General features: G+C 49.8%; 1 protein-coding gene across 1 annotated transcript in view; it reads left to right on the top strand.

The window, feature by feature from the left end:
* The window catches only part of LARS1 (leucyl-tRNA synthetase 1), a 162,415-nt gene that overhangs the window by 91,622 nt on the left and 53,180 nt on the right, over window positions 1-17,613 (top strand). The window contains exons 23-24 of the mRNA XM_088443984.1: window positions 14,743-14,926; window positions 15,397-15,487. Coding sequence (XP_088300110.1) covers window positions 14,743-14,926; window positions 15,397-15,487 — 275 coding nt within the window. The remainder of the gene's footprint in view (window positions 1-14,742; window positions 14,927-15,396; window positions 15,488-17,613) is intronic.

Raw genomic sequence — 17,613 nt, 5'->3', positions numbered from 1 at the left:
GGGACTTTTTGGTATCTCGGAATATTCAGGACACGTACCTACGGGTACATATAGAGCCCTCTCATCAGCATGGGCTCAAGTTTTCTGTGCCACAGCAACACTTGCAATTTTCGGGCTGTGCCTTTTGGGACTGTCCTCAGCCCCACCGGGGTTTACCAGCTTTATGGATTTTCTGACAGTTGACCTGTTCAGTGTATCCGACTGCTCCAGTATCGGGACGGCCCCCTGCTCTTAGCAGGATCACCGAGGTACTTTACAGCCAGGTCAGGATAACCATGGCTTCTTCTCGGCACAGATGTTTAATCAACGGGGAAAAAGTCCTCCCTGCATCCCTCACAGGGTATTTTTCATCTGTGAGCCTTGCTGGATTCTTAGAATCTGAGAATTTCTTCTGGCGTAAGACGAGATCTCCACTCTTCAACTAGGAGTGCACAGATGTCTACGCAGTCGACATATTTCATTACACTCTGTGATGCGCGGTCAAAAATCCAGAGTGTCTACCTTGGGAAAGGTGGAATATGCTTGGTTCCATTCCAAGCCTTTCCATAATTGGCACCTCTCCAGATGGAACAAGTTTTTCCATCGGGTCACTGTTCAATCGATAATGCTCTCTCGGAGGCGAGTCAGTCTCTGTCTGGGTGGCTATGGCCATCTCGTCCAGGGTATTCTTTGCTATGGACAGTGTCTGGTCCACATTCGTTTTGGGGCAGTTGGAAGTCTGTCGATTCCGCCCTGCCAATTAACTTGTTGGCACTTTAGGATGTCTTGGGCCTTCACTCTGGCCTAACACATATTTCACGGTAGACCTGAAAAGGTTCAGTCCGACACTGTCACAACAGTGGTTTCCATCATTGCCTGTCATTGCCACCCAACACTGGTCGTTGGGTGGCAATGACAGCAATGTCACACATTCTGACAGTCCGAGGGTCTCCTCCCGGCCATCTCGGCAGTGTTCATTCCAGGAGCTCTCCATTGGGAAGCGGGCTTCCTCAGCCGTCACGACGTGCATCCCGGGGACTAGTCTCTTCTCCAAGAGAGGTTTCAACTCCTGGTGAGCAGAGGGGGCCTCCCTGATCCTCATGGTCTTCTAACTCTATCGCACACTACCGGTGTTACAGTCCAGCACTAGGGGTACTGAAACAACCTTCAGTGACTCTTTGTCAGTGAAGTGGTCCTCGGAAGTTTTTATTCAAGACGTAGGGGCTTTCCTTCTGGTGGCTCCAGATTGTCCCGGACGTCACTGGTACTTAGATTTTCGGAGTCTCCCCATCGATGCTCCGTTCCTGCTGCTTCACTATCCGGACCGGTTGTCTCATGGTCCTTGTTTTTCCCTGGACCTGGATTGTTTGTCTTTGACTGCGTCCCTACTGTGGTCCTAAGGCTTCCCTTGCTCTGTCATCATTGAAATGTTTAGAGCGCATAGGCCAGCTTTTGCTGGGATCTACCACAGACTGTGGCATACATAATTCTTATGGTATCGTACCTGTCGCTATGAACCTTCGGTGTTTAAGATCTCCAGAAGTTCTGGCATTTCTTCCAGCTGACTTGGGTCTCGCCTTCTGCCTGGCCTTTCTGAGAGTACGGATCTCTGCACTGTCAGTGGGGTTCGGCTGTAGAATTCCTTCACTCTCTGGTATCCGATCCATCCTTCAGGTCGTTTTCTGGATTATGCCTCCCTTTGTCTCCCCTAGGGGCTCCTTGGGATTAGGTAGTGGTTCTTCATGCCCTCCGGGGACCTTAATTTGAACCACTAGCTTTGATTGCTATTACATGGTCTGTAGCTTAGTGTCTCTCTCTTTTATGGCGTTTGCATCTGCCAGGAGAGTGTCTGAATTGGGAGCATTCTCATGTGGCTCCCTCTTCTGGTTAGTCCACCATGTAAGGGTTGTGAGTTGCACTCGCCCTGTGTCTTTTCCTAAAGTGGTTTTTAAGTTCCATATTATTCTGGAAGTTATGGTACTGACCTTTCAGTCACCAGTCCGCTCGGCTGCTGTGGCCTCATTGACTGTGGTCCGGCCTCTCCGGATTTATGTCATCCGTTCAAGTTCCTTCAGGAAATCAGACTCTTTATTTGTGGTCTTTGGATTTCACAGGAAAGGTTGGCCGGCCAATAGACTAACATTGGCTAGATGACTTCGTATGACTATCTCAGGGGCCTACACATAGGATAGGCCTTTCTGTTGATGCTTATTCTACTCGAACTGTGGGTGGCTCGCTGAGGCGCCTCGGCTGTTCTGCCTTGCAACGTGGCCACGTGGTCTTCTGTCCACACCTTTTTAAGGTTCTATGCATTGGCATCCTTTGCCTCTCAGGATGCTTCCTTTTGGGCGACGAATTCTCCTCTCAGCACAGGAGCGTCCCCACCCTTATAAGGACTGCTTTGGGACATCCCCAATGTCAACCCTGTGGACCCCCTATGGACCCTGAAGTAGAAAACAAGAGATATGGTAAGAACTTACCTTTATCTGTTTTTACGAAGTCCATAGGGTCCACAGGGCGCCCGCCCTGACGCACCTGGCTTCATATGGGCTGTGTTACTGGTCACCGGTTTCCCGTCTCCTTCTCTGTGAGTATGGTTTTTGAGTGTTCTAGTCTTCTCTCTTTCTTTCCTCCTCCGGCCTTTGGCTACTTTCAAACTGAGGTGCCTCTGGCTAGGGGGCGGGGCTATAGGGAGAGTGGACCCAGTGCATCCTGTGAGCTAAAAGCTTTAACTGCATGGTGCCTGGATTTGGTTCCCAACCTATACCCCAAGGTCAACCCTGTGCACCCTATGGACTTCATAGAAACAGAGATAACAAAGGTAAGTTCTTACCATATCTCTTGTTTTTATGGAACAGGGGCTGCTTAATAGCAGCGGCGGCCATATCCCTGGGGTTATACCAGGCAGGGAGACGGGCGCATCCCTGTTAGCCCCTCCCCCAACCTAGGGGTGCGCTTTCCCTCTGCGGCCAGTAAGCCCCAGGCAGATCCTCCCTTCTCTCCTCCCCCTCCTAGACGCTGGGTGGCTATTTTACCACATTGCCTGCCTCAGCGTTTGGAGAGAGAATCCGTACTCCAGTCTTCTCTCATAAACTGCTCCCAGCAGCTGTGCTAGATTACTTGCTCCTTCCTGCTATTTTAGGCTGATTTTGTGTGTAGGGATTTCTGCGACCCTCAGGATGTCCATAAATAAGACTACTAAGGAGGTAGACGCTACAGTATTGCGCACTTAAGTGTCTTGGTGTCATTTCTACTCAGGATCCGGAGCACGACAGCCTGTGTGTGTCAGTTGCTTTGGGGCCTTACAACAGGTGACTTCGCCTATGGATTCTAGCCAAGAACCAGCTTGGGCGTCAAAACTAACTAAGCTAATGTCACAGTTTGTAAACCGCATGAACGTTCTAGTGCTATAGTACCTCTCCCTGTCGCTGTACCACAGCTTTCCCATGGCGGAGCCACCCTGGGTGCAGACATTTGCACAGTCAGTCCAGGGGTTGGCTCAGGTATCCACGTCCTTTCAGCAAATGCTTGATAAGAATAGGGCTCCTAGATGTAGGGCTGCTCCACGGGAAAGCTCCACTGTCTAAAGAGCGCGAGGCAAGTGCTCCTATTACCTCTGATGTGGAGACTTCTTCCGTCCCAGAGGAGGCTATGTCCGCAGAAGACATAGAGGCTCTTATTACAGTAGTACAATCTATTCTGCTAGTGCAGGGTTGGGAACTTTCTTTCTGCGGTTGGCCATTTTGATATATATATCATTATTTGTGGGCCCTGTGCAGGCAACGCCCCCTCTATGTTCCATCATGGGGTCGGGGCCACAATTGCTGGTGAATGCTGTAAGGGCCGCGGTGTTACTGTCTGAAGCGTCCCAAGGACTCTCAAGGCGGTACTGAGGGCCTGAGTTTCCCCATCCCTGTACCAGTGGAAGATGCGGAGCAACCTACTAGATCCAAGGGAAAAAAAAGACAGTGGAGGAATTTCCATCTTCAGCACAGCTAGAAGACCTCCTGGCGGAGGCGTGGACCCACCCTAGTAGACGCTTTCAGGTTTCAAAGCGTATTGGTACCTTTTACTCTCTCCCAGCAGCGGATGGCTAAGTGGGAGTCTCCTTCCCTGGTGGATGCCCACATTACTCGTCTTTTCTACTTCAGGGTCCATAGGGGGTCCACAGGGTTGACCTTGGGGGGGTATAGGTTGGGAACCAAATCCGGGCACCACGCAGTTAAAGCTTTTAGCTCCCAGGATGCACTGGGTCCACTCTCCCTATAACCCCACCCCCAAGCCAGAGGCACCTCAGTTTAAGTTGGTGCCCGGCCGGAGTCGGGTCACCGTTAGCGCAGGGGGAGCTGATTAGCAGCCCCTAAGCTTATTTTATTTTTTTAGGGACAAAGTTTTTTCCATGGACTTTGGACTCTTCAGAGCGGCAGCGTCGGACTGTCCATAGGACGTCTAAGCTGCCGCTCCGTCACCCCGCTGGCGCTGAGACGCCAGTACAGATCTGGGGATCTCAGCGGGACCCCAGAGTCTGTACTAGCCGGACTCTGTGGGCGCCCAGGACTGCTGCCGGATCCACGGGGAGCAGGTAAGGTCGCGGATCACCGCTTGCGGTGATCCGCGCATTTCAAATGCAGTCCTGTGCCTCCGGTCTCAGGGGACAGACCGGAGGCGCCGGCAGTGGCGGCGGGCCCCCCATACCCCGTGTGTCCACTAGACCACCAGGGACTTAACGATCGGTGCAGGGAGCCGGCGTCCCGGGGGTTAATAGCCGGCCAGGGGAGGCAGCCTTCCCTGTTACAGCGGCTCCTCCCCTCAGCTCAGCGCGCCTTTCAGTATCCATAGTCTGGCGTCGCTGAGCTGCTTCCTCCGCGGGCCACGCTTCTTCTGAGGTCTCCAGCGGCCATTTTATCTCTGTGGTGCAGCAGAAATCTCTGGAGATGGCAGTGAGTCCAGTCCCCCTGCGTACCTCACCATCAGGTCAGTGTACACAGCGCTGTAGCCTTCCCAGACACTGAATCTGGGCAGTTGAATGCAGTGTAATAGTGCAGTATATTATATGACATGTTTATGTATATATGTATATATCTGCATTGTATGTGACTTATGCTAGTGCTGACTGTACTTTATTCTCTCACCTGTCAGTGTATATCTATCCCTTTTCTTTATCTGCCCTAATACAGCTGTACTTAGGGTGGTTCTGAGACCTCACATTTATATACTTGTTAATATTTGTGTGGTTTGTCACATACTGTTGCGTGCTGCACGTTGCCATATTTTAGATGGAACTGTGTGTTGCATACGCTGAAAATGGGTCCCTGCAGCTAATTTTTGGCATCAGTCAGGACCAGTATAGTGCTGCTTAATATTTCCGCCAAGATTGGTCAGATATGTCTGACCAGGAGATAGAGCGTTATACTGCACCCATTTTTACTATCCTGCAAGTCATGTGCTGCAGGTGTTAGTGCGGAGGATTTGACTCATAAAGGGTTCTGGTGCTGGCCTCTTTCACGACCCCCTTGGGCGGTTTGTTTTCTCGGGATCCTCTCAATTGCGGATCGCCGGGCGGGCCCCATTGTTGTACCTCACTTGGGGTTACTTCACCATACTGCCCTTTTCATCTCAGGGTATCTCGCAGCTTCTTGCACTCTTCCCCTGTGACACAGACTACCGCTCCCTGCAGGGGTTTTTCGCAGTATATGAATTCCCCCTGGTGCCACAATAGTCTGTCATTCCCCTTGCAGGGATTACCACAACAGCCACCCTGGGTGGATGTCGTTTTCTACGAAACGCTAATTGGCGTGGTTGACGCCCTGTGGTTACTTCCCAGTTGGCTCTGCCGTGAACTGGGTACTGTTCGGGGCTCTTTCCCTCTTACACGGGGGGAAGCCTATTTCAGGTATTATTATCCCTGCTTTAGGGCTGGTAGCAGGTCCATTCTGGTTAGAGTGAATGTTGACCTGCACCTGTATCATACACCCTCAGTATTGCGTGCCTTCGGGTTCCCTGTTGCTGACTAGCGGGTGGATCGCATAGCGGGACTCTGGCTGTTGCCAGATAGGAGGTGTTACAACAGTGTTTGGCCTCCTGTCCCAAATTCCCTGAGGGTCATCACGAGCCCCTCCTGGGGGGGATGGGCGTGTTACTTGTCTGATTACAGACGTTACTACGCCTCCCATTCCTGCGTGGTCGGATTCTTCGGATCCGTAGGTGGTAAATCAGTATACTTGCTTTCAGGAGTTGTTACCCATCCTACCATGGCTATAGCATGGTTGGTTAATACTATTGCATATTGGGTTGATGCATTTGTAACGTTTTTTCCCCTCCAACACGTCGGGGGTTCAAATGTATTTGGTCGCTCACGTAATATATGCTGTTGTCATAGGTGGAAATGCCTATATTGGATACCAGTCTCCTAACTTTCAGAGTTCCGGCTGCGACTGTATCCTCCGTAATACCCTATGGCTGCGCTCTGGGAATGCAGAGGTGCAGATACCATCTTTAGGGTTGATATTGTTTGGTCCTGACCTTGACAAGATTGTAGTAACATTGGCAGTATTACTAACGACAAGCTATGCCCACTACAAGGCCTCAGACTAAGTCTGTTAAGTCTTTTTGTCCTCTGGGTCAGCCTAAAGGTCTGTTTCTTCGTAGACTGTCGGCATCTACAAGGGCCGACATATCCAGTACCGAGCAGGCCTGGACTGCCAGCCGATCCTGCTTCTGAACCTACGGATATCTCTTCAGCCTGACGGGACAGGCCTACAACTGGGAGATACCGATTTTCTCAGTTCGCCCGGTATTAGTGTCAAGTTGCCGCGGCTACGTGGGTAGGAGGGTACGCCCTCTTTACAAGGGCCTTACAGATCCAGAAAGCTATGCAGTTGTTGCGGTAAGCGGAGCTAATTAGGCCATCCCCACTATCTCAGTGAGGGACTGGTTGTTCTGTTTTCTTTCTGGTGCGGTGGCTGAATGGTCCTCTTTGGCCTATTCTCTGTCTCAATTCCCTGAACCAGTTCCTAAAGCTACCTGGGCTCAGGAGGAAATCCCTATGCTCCATCATACGATGTTTGGAACCTGGGGACTTTATGGTATCACTGGATATACAGGACGCGTGCCTACGGGTACTTACAGAGACCTTTCCTCAGCATGGGCTGAGGTTTGCTGTATCACAGCAACACTTACAATTTTTCGGGCTCTGTCTGTTGGGACTGTCCTCAGCCCCACAGGGGTTTACCAGCGTTTTGGATTTTCTGACAGTTCTTCTGTTCAGTATATCCCAATGCTCCTGTACCTGGACGGCCTCCTGCTCTTAGCGGGATCACCGGGGTACTTTACGGCCAGGTCAGGATGACTGTGGCTTCTTCAGGGTGCAGACGTTTAATCAACGGGGAAAAAGTCCTCCCTGCATCCCTCTCTGGGTATTCTTCATCTAGGATCCCTGCTGGATTCTCAGAATCTGAGAATTCTTCTGGCGTAAGACGGAATCTCCTCTCTTCCATTAGGAGTACATGGTTGTCTGCGCAGTCGACAGATGTCTTTACACTCTGGGATGCATGGTGGAATGGGCTCAGTTCCATTCCAGGCCTTTCCATAATTGGCTCATCTCCAGATGGAATGAGTTTTTTCTGTCGGATAACTGTTCAAACGATGATGCTCTCTCCGGAGGCAAGTCGGTCCCTGTCCGGGTGACTATGGCCATCTCGTCCAGGGTTTTCTTTGCTATGGACAGTGTCTGGATCGAATCCTTTTCAGTGCAGTTGGACGTCTGTCGATTCCACCCTGTCAATTAACTTACTCTGGCATAACTCTTGTTTCCCGGTGAACCTGAAAAGGTTCAGTCCGACAGGGTCAGGACAGTGGCTTCCTTTTTAGCAACACTGTTCGTTGGGTGGCAATGACAGGTATGTCACATATTCGGACATAGTCCGAGGGTCTCCTCCCGACCATCTCGGCAGCGTTCATTTCAGGAGCTCTCCATTGGGAAGCGGGAGTCCTCAGCCGTCACGACGTGCATCCCGGGGACTAGTCTCTTCCCCAAGAGAGGTTTCATCTCCTGGTGAGCAGGGGGGGGCCCCCCTGAGGTGACCCTCATGGCCTTCTGACTTTATCACACTATGGTGTTACAGTTCAGCTCTGGGGATTCTGAAGCAACCTTCAGCGACTCTTTGTCGGTGAAGTGGTCCTTCCACTTTGTGTACCTGTGTTCTCCGGTCTCCCTTCTTCCTCGAGGTCTTTGGAAGTGTTTTCAATCGAGACGGAGATGCTTTCCTGCTGGTGGCTCCTGATTGCCCCAGATGTCAGGGGTACTTGGATCTTCGGAGTCTCTACATCGATACTCCATCCCTGATGCTTCACTGCCCGGACCTGTTGTCTCAGGGTCCTTGGTTTTGCCTTGGACCTGGGTCGTTTGTCTTTGACTGTGTCCTTACAGTGGTCTTACGGCTTCCCTGGCTTTGTCATCGTTGGAATGATTAGAGCACATGGATCAGTTTTTGCTGGGACCTACCACAAACTGTGGCAGCCATAAATCTTATGGTATTGTACCTGTCGATACAATCCTCCGGTGTCCAGGATTTCCAGATATTCTGGCATTCCTTCCGGCTGGCTTGGGTTTCACACTTGGCCTGGTCTTCCTGACAGTGCGGATCTCTACACTGTCAGTATGGTTAAGATATGGAATTGCTCCACTCTGGTATCCAGTTCATCCTTTGGAGTGTTTTCTTGATTATGCCTCCATTTGTCCTCCCTAGGGACTCCTGGGGAGTAAGTAGTGGTTCTTCGTTACCTCCGGGGACAGTCAATGGAACCGCTGGTTGTGATAGCCATTACATGGTCTATTGCTTAGGCTCTCTCTTTCTCTCAGGGTGTTTATATCAACCAGGTGAGTGTCTGAATTGGGAGCGTTCTCATGTGGCTCCCTCTTCTGGAGGGCATCATGTCAGGGTGGGAGTTGCTCTCGCCCTGTGTTGCTTCTTAGTGGTTTTCAGGTTCCATATTATTCTGGAACTTATGGTACGGCCATTCTGTCCCCAGTCCTCTCGGCTGGTGTGGCCTCATTGACTGTGGTCTGGCCTCTTTGGATTTTTGTGATCCGTTCAGGTTCCTTACGGAAATCGGACTCCTTATTGGTGGTCTGAGATTTCTGGTTTTCACAGGAAAGGATGGCCGGCCTATAACCAAATGTTGGCTGGATGGCCTCGTAGGTCTTCCTCAGGGGCCTACCCATGGGTAGGCCTTCCTGTTGTTGATGCTTGTTTATTCTCGGGCCATGTGACCCTCGTGTGCGGCTCGCTGTGGCGCCTCGGCTGTTTTACCTTACTAGGTGGCCACGTGGTCTTCTGTCCACACCTTTTTAAGGTTCTAGGCATTGGTTTCCTTTGCCTCTCAGGATGCTTCCTTTTTGGCGACTGATTCTTCTCTCAGCACAGGAGCGTCCCCACCCTTGGTTGAACTGCTTTGGGACATCCCCAAGGTCAACCCTGTGGACCCCCTATGGACCCTGAAGTAGAAAACAAGAGATATGGTAAGAACTTACCTTTGTTATCTCTGTTTCTACGAAGTCCATAGGGTCCACAGGGCGCCCGCCCTGACGCACCTGGCTTCATATGGGCTGTGTGGCTGGTCACCGGTTTTCCGTCTCCCATTTCGGTGAGTATGGTTATTGAGTGTTCCAGTTTTCTCTCTCTTTTTCTCTCCTCCTCCGGCCTTTGGCTACTTACAAACTGAGGTGCCTCTGGCTTGGGGGTGGGGTTATAGGGAGAGTGGACCCAGTGCATCCTGGGAGCTAAAAGCTTTAACTGCGTGGTGCCCGGATTTGGTTCCCAACCTATACCCCCCCAAGGTCAACCCTGTGGACCCTATGGACTTCGTAGAAACAGAGATAACAAAGGTAAGTTCTTACCATATCTCTTGTTATTAGGTCATCCCTCCTGCCTATCCCTAACACGGCATTTCTTAAACATTCTATGGATAGGCATCTGGAAAATTTATGTGAATGCAGGGGCTCTGGCTCATCCAGGCCTTGCATCGGCTTGGGTGGGCATACGCTTTGGAGGAAGGGTTTACCTCTGACGTGCACAGAGGTGACTTGGTCACTATGGTTACGCACGTTAGAGCAACGGCTTCTTATCTCTCCAAAGCAGCTATAGAGTCACGAATTTTAACTGCTAAAGTTTCAGCTTCTGCAGTTGCGGCCAGAAGAGCCCTCAGGCTGCGCACCTGGAAGGCGGACACGGAATCCAAGAAGGCCCTGGAAGCCCTTCGCTATTCGGGTGATGTTCTGTTCGGTCCAGAATTGGACAAGATAGTGGCCACGTTGGCTGCATCTAAATCTGCTTTCTTGCCGTCTGTCGCCCCCTGAGACCTTAAGGCTCCTTCCTTTCATCTACAGGGCAAAGCCAGAGGTCAGCCATTTCCCAGAACCCAGGGTTCCGTCTCTAAAATTTCCAAGCCCCGAGGTAAGCAGCTCTGGTCCACTAGACATCCATCTGCCAAGCCAGCAGAAAAACTTGCTGCATGATGGGACGGGCCTCCTCCCGGGGGACCTCGGCATAGGAGGCCGGCTTCTTCGCTTTTCGGCAGTGTGGACGCAGACAACTATAGACGCTTGGGTAAGTGGCGTGGTGTCTCAGGGCTACGGTCTCACTTTTCACCAGCGTCCAATTACCCGGTTCTTTTCCACCGACCTTCCTACACGGCCAGAAAAGACCGAAGCACTCGAGGCATCTATTTGCTCTCTCATGGCCTCAGGGGTCATCATTCCTGTTCCCCCGCCCCATAGAGGATTAGGCTTTTACGCCAATCTGTTTCTGGTTCAGAAGCTGGACGACTCTTTTCGACCCATTCTCAATTTTAAACACTTGGAACACATTTTTCCACATTCCCAAATTCCGCATGCAGTCTCTTCGGTCAATCATTCTAGTGTTGGAACCTGGGGCATTTATAGTATCGTTGGATATCCAGGATGCGTATTTACATATCCCTATACGAGCCGGTTACCAGCACTTTCTCATGCTTGCAATACAAACCAATCATTATAAGTTTCAGGCGTTACCCTTTGGTCTGTCCACGGCCCCTTGTTTGTTGACGAAGGTCATGGCTGTAATGGCTGTACATCTTCAGAATTTTATCAAACCTGGATGACTTACTTCTTTTGGCCCAGTCTCCGACAGTTCTCACAGATCAATATTCAACTAACAGTTGAACTTCTGTAGCCCCACGGCTGAATCAATTGGAGAAAATCCACACTATCTCTGTCCCAGGAGATGCTCCACCTCAGAGCCTTATTGTATTCCAGAGCTCAAAGACTCTTCCTCCCTCCGGACAAGATCTTGACCTCACAAGCCAGAATACACACCTTTCTAAGTCAGCGTCGGGTGTCCATACACTCGTGCATGCAGATTCTGGGATCATTGGTCTTAATGTTCGATATGGTGGAATACGGTCAGTTCAACTCCCAGCCTCTCCAAAGAGTCATTCTAAAGCAATAGATCAAGTTTCGTCCGAACCTCAAGGCTCAGACTCTCATTCTTCCCCAGAAGGAACGTCTCTCTCACATCTGGACAAGTTATGTCCCGTTTGGATCCAGGACTGGGTCCTACTTACCACGATGCAAGCCTTTGGGGGGTGGGGGACGGTAACTTGCCATCTAACCCATAGGGTGTTCTGTGCTTACTGCAGCTCAGGAGCGTTCCCGTCCATAGCGGACAGCTTTCGGACGTCCCAGTGTCATCCCTGTGCCCCCTAGTGGAGGAAGAAGAAAATAAGACTTATGTTCTTACCTGTTAATTCTATGTATTCGACTCCATAGGGTCACAGGGCGCCCACCCTGACGCACCTGTCTGCCTGTTTCCTTGGTGACTGGTCCGGCTGTACTTTCAAGGTTCTGTATGTATGCCGGCCTTCCTTCTCTTCTGCCTCGCTCCTGTTGTGGGCTTGCAAACTAAACTGATGGCCTCTGGCTGGGGGCGGGATATAGAGGAGAGGAGCCTGGGCTTTGTAGTTAATTTCATTAACTATTTGGTGCCCAGACTCTCCTCTCCAGGCTATACCCAGTGTCCTCCCTGTGCCCCCAATGAAGTCGAAGAAAAAGTCTTTACAGGTAACAACATCATTTTTTTTTTTCATTTAAATTTAACAGTGCAATAAATTCATCTAAAAAACCACTGCCATAGTTAACATTTCTAAACTATGCATTTGTGAGCTGGGGGAATTACATTTGAAAAAATGGGAACTGAAGCTCCCCCCACCTACATCCCTTGTTCGGTACAATGGAGCTTGGCACTCAACTTCCTTAAATGAGGCCCTTTGTGTGCAGCTCTGTGTATAAGTACAATATGATTTTTCATTCACCCCAAAAAATCCTGACCTGATCTTATAGCCTTTTTTATTTTTTTTTATAGTAAGAATTAATGTTTTCTTCTTCACTTGTCAATAGGGGACACAGGCTGCCCAGGCTCCTCCTACCCCATATCCCACCACCATCCCAGGCAGGCCAGTCTAGTTTGGTGCCGCAGGAGCGTGCACCACTAACAGGGGGCTGCTAATCCAGCCTCCATATTTCTTCAGTTTTAGGAGCATAGCAAACGCAAGTCTCTTCCTCCTGTGGACGCGCACATTGCCCATCTTACCAAGAGTCCTCTTTCAAATACGGCTTCCCTCAAGGATCTGACAGACAGGAAGTCTGAAACTTTCCTTAAGGGAATGCTCCGGACTCACGCTGGTGCTCTCGCACATCCGGCCATGGCATCTGCGTGGGTGGCCAAGGAGGATTGGCGCATGGGCAGTTGCACTCGAGGAGGGCCTTACGTCAGGGGCCCATGGCAACCAGCTGTTACCTCTGATGGCGCATATCAAGCAGTCTGCTTCCTATCTGGATGAAGCTGCTATTGACACTGGCATCTCAACTTCCAAGGTGTCAGCTTCTTCTGTGTCAGCGACAAGGGCATTCTGGCTGCACTCCTGGCGTGCTGACTTGGACTCGAAGAAAGCCCTTGAGGCCTTTCCTTATTTTGGTAATGTTCTATTTGGGCCAGAATTGGATAAAATAGTGGCCACGGTGGCGGCTTCCACGACATTTCTTCCTTCGACAGCAGCCCCAGAGCTCAAGCATCCTCCTTTCGCCCACAAGGTTATTCCCAGGGGCAGCCTTTTTCTAGGTCCCAGAATTCTTCCGCTAAGACCTCCAAACCCAAAAACAAGCAGTCCTGGCCTATCAGACACCTGGCTGCCAAACCAGCCGACAAGCCTACTAATTTTACGGGGCAGGCCTCTCCCTAGGGGACCCCAGTGTGGGAGGCCAGCTTCTGCCTTTCTCCGACGTCTGGATGACAACCACGTCAGACGCCTGGGTTTGCAGCCTAGTCTTACAGGGCTACGCTCTGACTTTCAGGAGGCGTCCACCAGGATACGATTTTTTTACCACAGGTCTGGGAAATCCGGGAAAAGCAAAAGCACTGCGGGAGTCAATTCACACTCTACTAGCCTCCAAGGTAATAGTTCCTGTCCCTCAGGATCAGAGGGGCTCTGGCTTCTACACCAATATTTTCTTTGTTCAGAAACCGAATGGCTCCTTCCACCCAATTCTCAACCTCAAATCCCTCAACAAGTGTTTGCGGGTCCCTAAGTCCCGTATGGAGTCTTTGCGCTTTTTCATTTTGGCCTTCGAACCTCCTTAGATATCAAGGATGCTTATTTACATGTGCCTCTCCGACTCAGTCACCAGCATTTCCTCCGGTTTGCAGTAAAGGAGGAGAGCACTACCAGTTTCGGGCCTTGCCCTTTGGTCTTTGCATAGCTCCTCATGTGTTCACAAAGGTCATGGTAGGTCACTAGCGGCACAAGCGTATCAGAATTCTCTTACCTGGATGATTTTCTTATCCTAGCCAGAACTCCGGATATGCTCAGGGAGCACCTTCGCTTCACAATAGATCTTCTACAGTCGCACGGATGGGTCATCACTTGGGAGAAATCCTCCCCAACTCCGGCCCAGGAGATGCTTCCCTGGGGGCCCTGTTGGATTCACGGGTTCAAAGAGTGTTTCTCCCAGTGGACTAGATTCGGGATTTGCAGGACAGGATTCAAGGGCTCTTTCTTCATCGTCGAGAGGTTCGTCTCTCCCTTGCGTGGTGGCTCCAGAGCTCCCATTTGGACGGCCGTCTCTTACATAAACCATGATGGCAGTTTTCATTCCGGGGGTCAAAAAATTGGGAAGCAGACTTCCTAAGTCATCAAGATGTCCACTCCGTCGAGTGGGCCCTTCATCCAGAAGTCTATCAGCCTCTAGTTCATCGTATTGGCCGGCCGGAAGTCGATCTGATGGCGTCTCGGTACAACCACAAGGTACCAAAGTACAGATCTCGCACCAGAGACCCGGGGGCTCTTCGGTGGATGCCTTGGCTGTTCGGTAAATTTAGTTTCATGTACATATTCCCTCCGATCTCACTTCTATCGAGAGTTCTCCGCAAGTTCAAGTTGAAAGGTGGCGCCGTGATTCTGGTAGCTCCCGATTTTTACCGCGGCTGGCTTGGTGCGCTGATCTTCTGAGCCTCTGCATCGACGCCCTGCTGCATCTTCCTTCACGGCCAGATCTTCTGACTCAGGGCCCGTCACATTGAAAATTTTGTTTTTTTATAAAACATGCATATGTCCAAAATTACATTATAGTATGGGTATTTAAAAACTGAAGTAGCAATGTGGTTTGTTTACTAATCTAGTATTTGAAGCATATATTAATATTCATGATTTCAGATTTATTTTTTATTCCAGGCATGCGTCTTGCTCTAGCTGATGCGGGTGATACTGTGGAAGATGCCAACTTTGTTGAAGCAATGGCTGATGCTGGCATTCTGCGGTTGTACACCTGGGTGGAATGGGTAAAAGAAATGCATGCCAACTTTGAAAGTCTGAGAAGTGGTCCAAGTCATACATTTAATGACCGGGTGTTTGAAAGGTATGTTTTAAAATATTTGCTAACTGCATTATCCATCATAAGATTCCCCTATCTAATGAAAAATATGTGCTCTATATTTACTGCAGCATGTTGTTTTAAAATTCAGTGAAGCATAATGCCCATGAAACAAACCAGAATCATAGCAAGTTGTTCCTTGCACCACATAGAGGTGGAGGATATGTAGTCATGTTCAGTGGCACAGTCAACTTAATTGAATTGGTACCTAAATGGCTTTTGGTTTCTGGTTTTAGTGTTATGACTGAGTACAGTAGGTTAGTAGCAATGACCTGGACAGCCTATTTTGAACACTAAGAACAACATAGAAAGCACTCTTTTTATAGTTATCAGATAGAAAATATTGTATTGTTGGGTAGCACATTTATATAAAAAATTAGTAGCTGTTTTGTTCACGTAGTGAAACATATTAATACTATAACTATAAATCAAACATTGTTTTTTTTTTATTTCAGTGAAATGAACGCTGGGATCCTGAAAACTGAGCAAAACTATGAAAAAATGATGTTCAAGGAAGCTCTAAAAACTGGATTCTTTGAGTTTCAGGTGAGACCTTTAGGGCGGCCCAATACTAACCAACTGACCGTTCTGAAGTTGGCAGAGCTCTTCATCTATACTTATGCTTTTGGCTTTCGCCTTTTTTTTTTTTATTCATAATGATGTCCAAAACCTGTATTTCGTTATTTTAAAGGTCTAATAAACTTGTGAGGAAGATCTTTTAATAGTTATCACTACTATTGCAATTTAGACATTTTGGACATTTTCTGCATCTGTTAGAATTGAAAATATACTTAAATAAGCTCGCTTCATGGGGAGCTGTTCCATTTATGTGCAGCTGTCTGTGAACGAATTGAATACTGTTGGCAGCCTACAAATTACCAGGGTATAGCTCCCATTACTAGGTAACAAGTGCACAAACTGTACCGTTCACCTGTCATGGTGTAGATATTTTATTCTTCTTGTAGTGCATGTCTGGGAAGTTATTGTCACAGTTTTTGCCCACCTTCCCGCCACAAGTCCCTTTATTCCCTGGCCTTCATTACGGTTCTAGCGGCCCATGGCTGTCTAGGGTGAGTAGGGATTTGGACATGCTGAACCCTCCTGAAGTATTAATAGACTTCCCGAATTGTGGATGCCACCTGAAGGTTTGTTAGATCCAGCAGTGGGAGCCACAGCAGTCCTGAAGGGGAGGTAGAGTAAGCAGTGGGAGGCACAGCAGTCCTGAAGGGGAGGTAGATTAAGCAGTGGGAGACGCAGCAGTACTGAAGGGGTGATAGGTCCAGCAATGGGACACACAGCAGTCCTGAAGGGGTGGTAGATTAAGCAGTGGGAGGCACAGCAGTCCTGAAGGGTGATAGGTCCAGCAATGGGACACACAGCAGTCCTGAAGGGGTGGTAGATTAAGCAGTGGGAGGCACAGCAGTCCTGAAGGGGTGGTAGATTAAGCAGTGGGATACACAGCAGTCCTGAAGGGGAGGTAGATTAAGCAGTGGGAGACACAGCAGTCCTGAAGGGGAGGTAGAGTAAGCAGTGGGATACACAGCAGTCCTGAAGGGTTGGTAGATTAAGCAGTGTGAGGCACAGCAGTACTGAAGGGGTGATAGGTCCAGCAATGGGACACACAGCAGTCCTTAAGGGGTGGTATATTAAGCAGTGGGAGGCACAGCAGTCCTGAAGGGGTGGTAGATTAAGCAGTGGGAGACACAGCAATACTGAAGGGGTGGTAGATTAAGCAGTGGGAGACACAGCAGTCCTGAAGGGGTGGTGAATTAAGCAGTGGGAGACACAGCAGTCCTGAAGGGGTGGTAGATTAAGCAGTGGGAGACACAGCAATACTGAAGGGGTGGTAGATCAAGCAGTGGGAGACACAGCAGTCCTGAAGGGGTGGTGGATTAAGCAGTGGGAGACACAGCAGTACTGAAGGGGTGGTAGATTAAGCAGTGGGAGACACAGCAGTCCTGAAGGGGTGGTAGATTAAGCAGTGGGAGACACAGCAATACTGAAGGGGTGGTAGATCAAGCAGTGGGAGACACAGCAGTCCTGAAGGGGTGGTGGATTAAGCAGTGGGAGACACAGCAGTCCTGAAGGGGTGGTGGATTAAGCAGTGGGAGACACAGCAGTACTGAAGGGGAGGTAGATTAAGCAGTGGGAGACACAGCAGTACTGAAGGGGTGGTAGATTAAGCAGTGGGAGACACAGCAGTCCTGAAGTGGTGGTAGATTAAGCAGTGGGAGACACAGCAGTCCTGAAGGGGAGGTAGATTAAGCAGTGGGAGACACAGCAGTACTGAAGGGGAGGTAGATTAAGCAGTGGGAGACACAGCAGTACTGAAGGGGAGGTAGATTAAGCAGTGGGAGACACAGCAGTACTGAAGGGGTGGTAGATTAAGCAGTGGGAGACACAGCAGTCCTCAAGGGGGAGGTAGATTAAGCAGTGGGAGACACAGCAGTCCTGAAGGGGAGGTAGATTAAGCAGTGGGAGACACAGCAGTCCTGAAGGGGAGGTAGATTAAGCAGTGGGAGACACAGCAGTACTGAAGGGGGAGGTAGATTAAGCAGTGGGAGACACAGCAGTACTGAAAGGGGAGGTAGATTAAGCAGTGGGAGACACAGCAGTCCTGAAGGGGTGGTAGGTTAAGCAGTGGGAGACACAGCAGTCCTGAAGGGGAGGTA

The sequence above is a fragment of the Taudactylus pleione genome, unplaced genomic scaffold (assembly GCF_031769625.1).
Source record: "Taudactylus pleione unplaced genomic scaffold, aTauple2 ptg000342l, whole genome shotgun sequence".
Taxonomy (NCBI): domain Eukaryota; kingdom Metazoa; phylum Chordata; class Amphibia; order Anura; family Myobatrachidae; genus Taudactylus; species Taudactylus pleione.
This window is presented reverse-complemented; position numbering and strand designations above follow the sequence as displayed.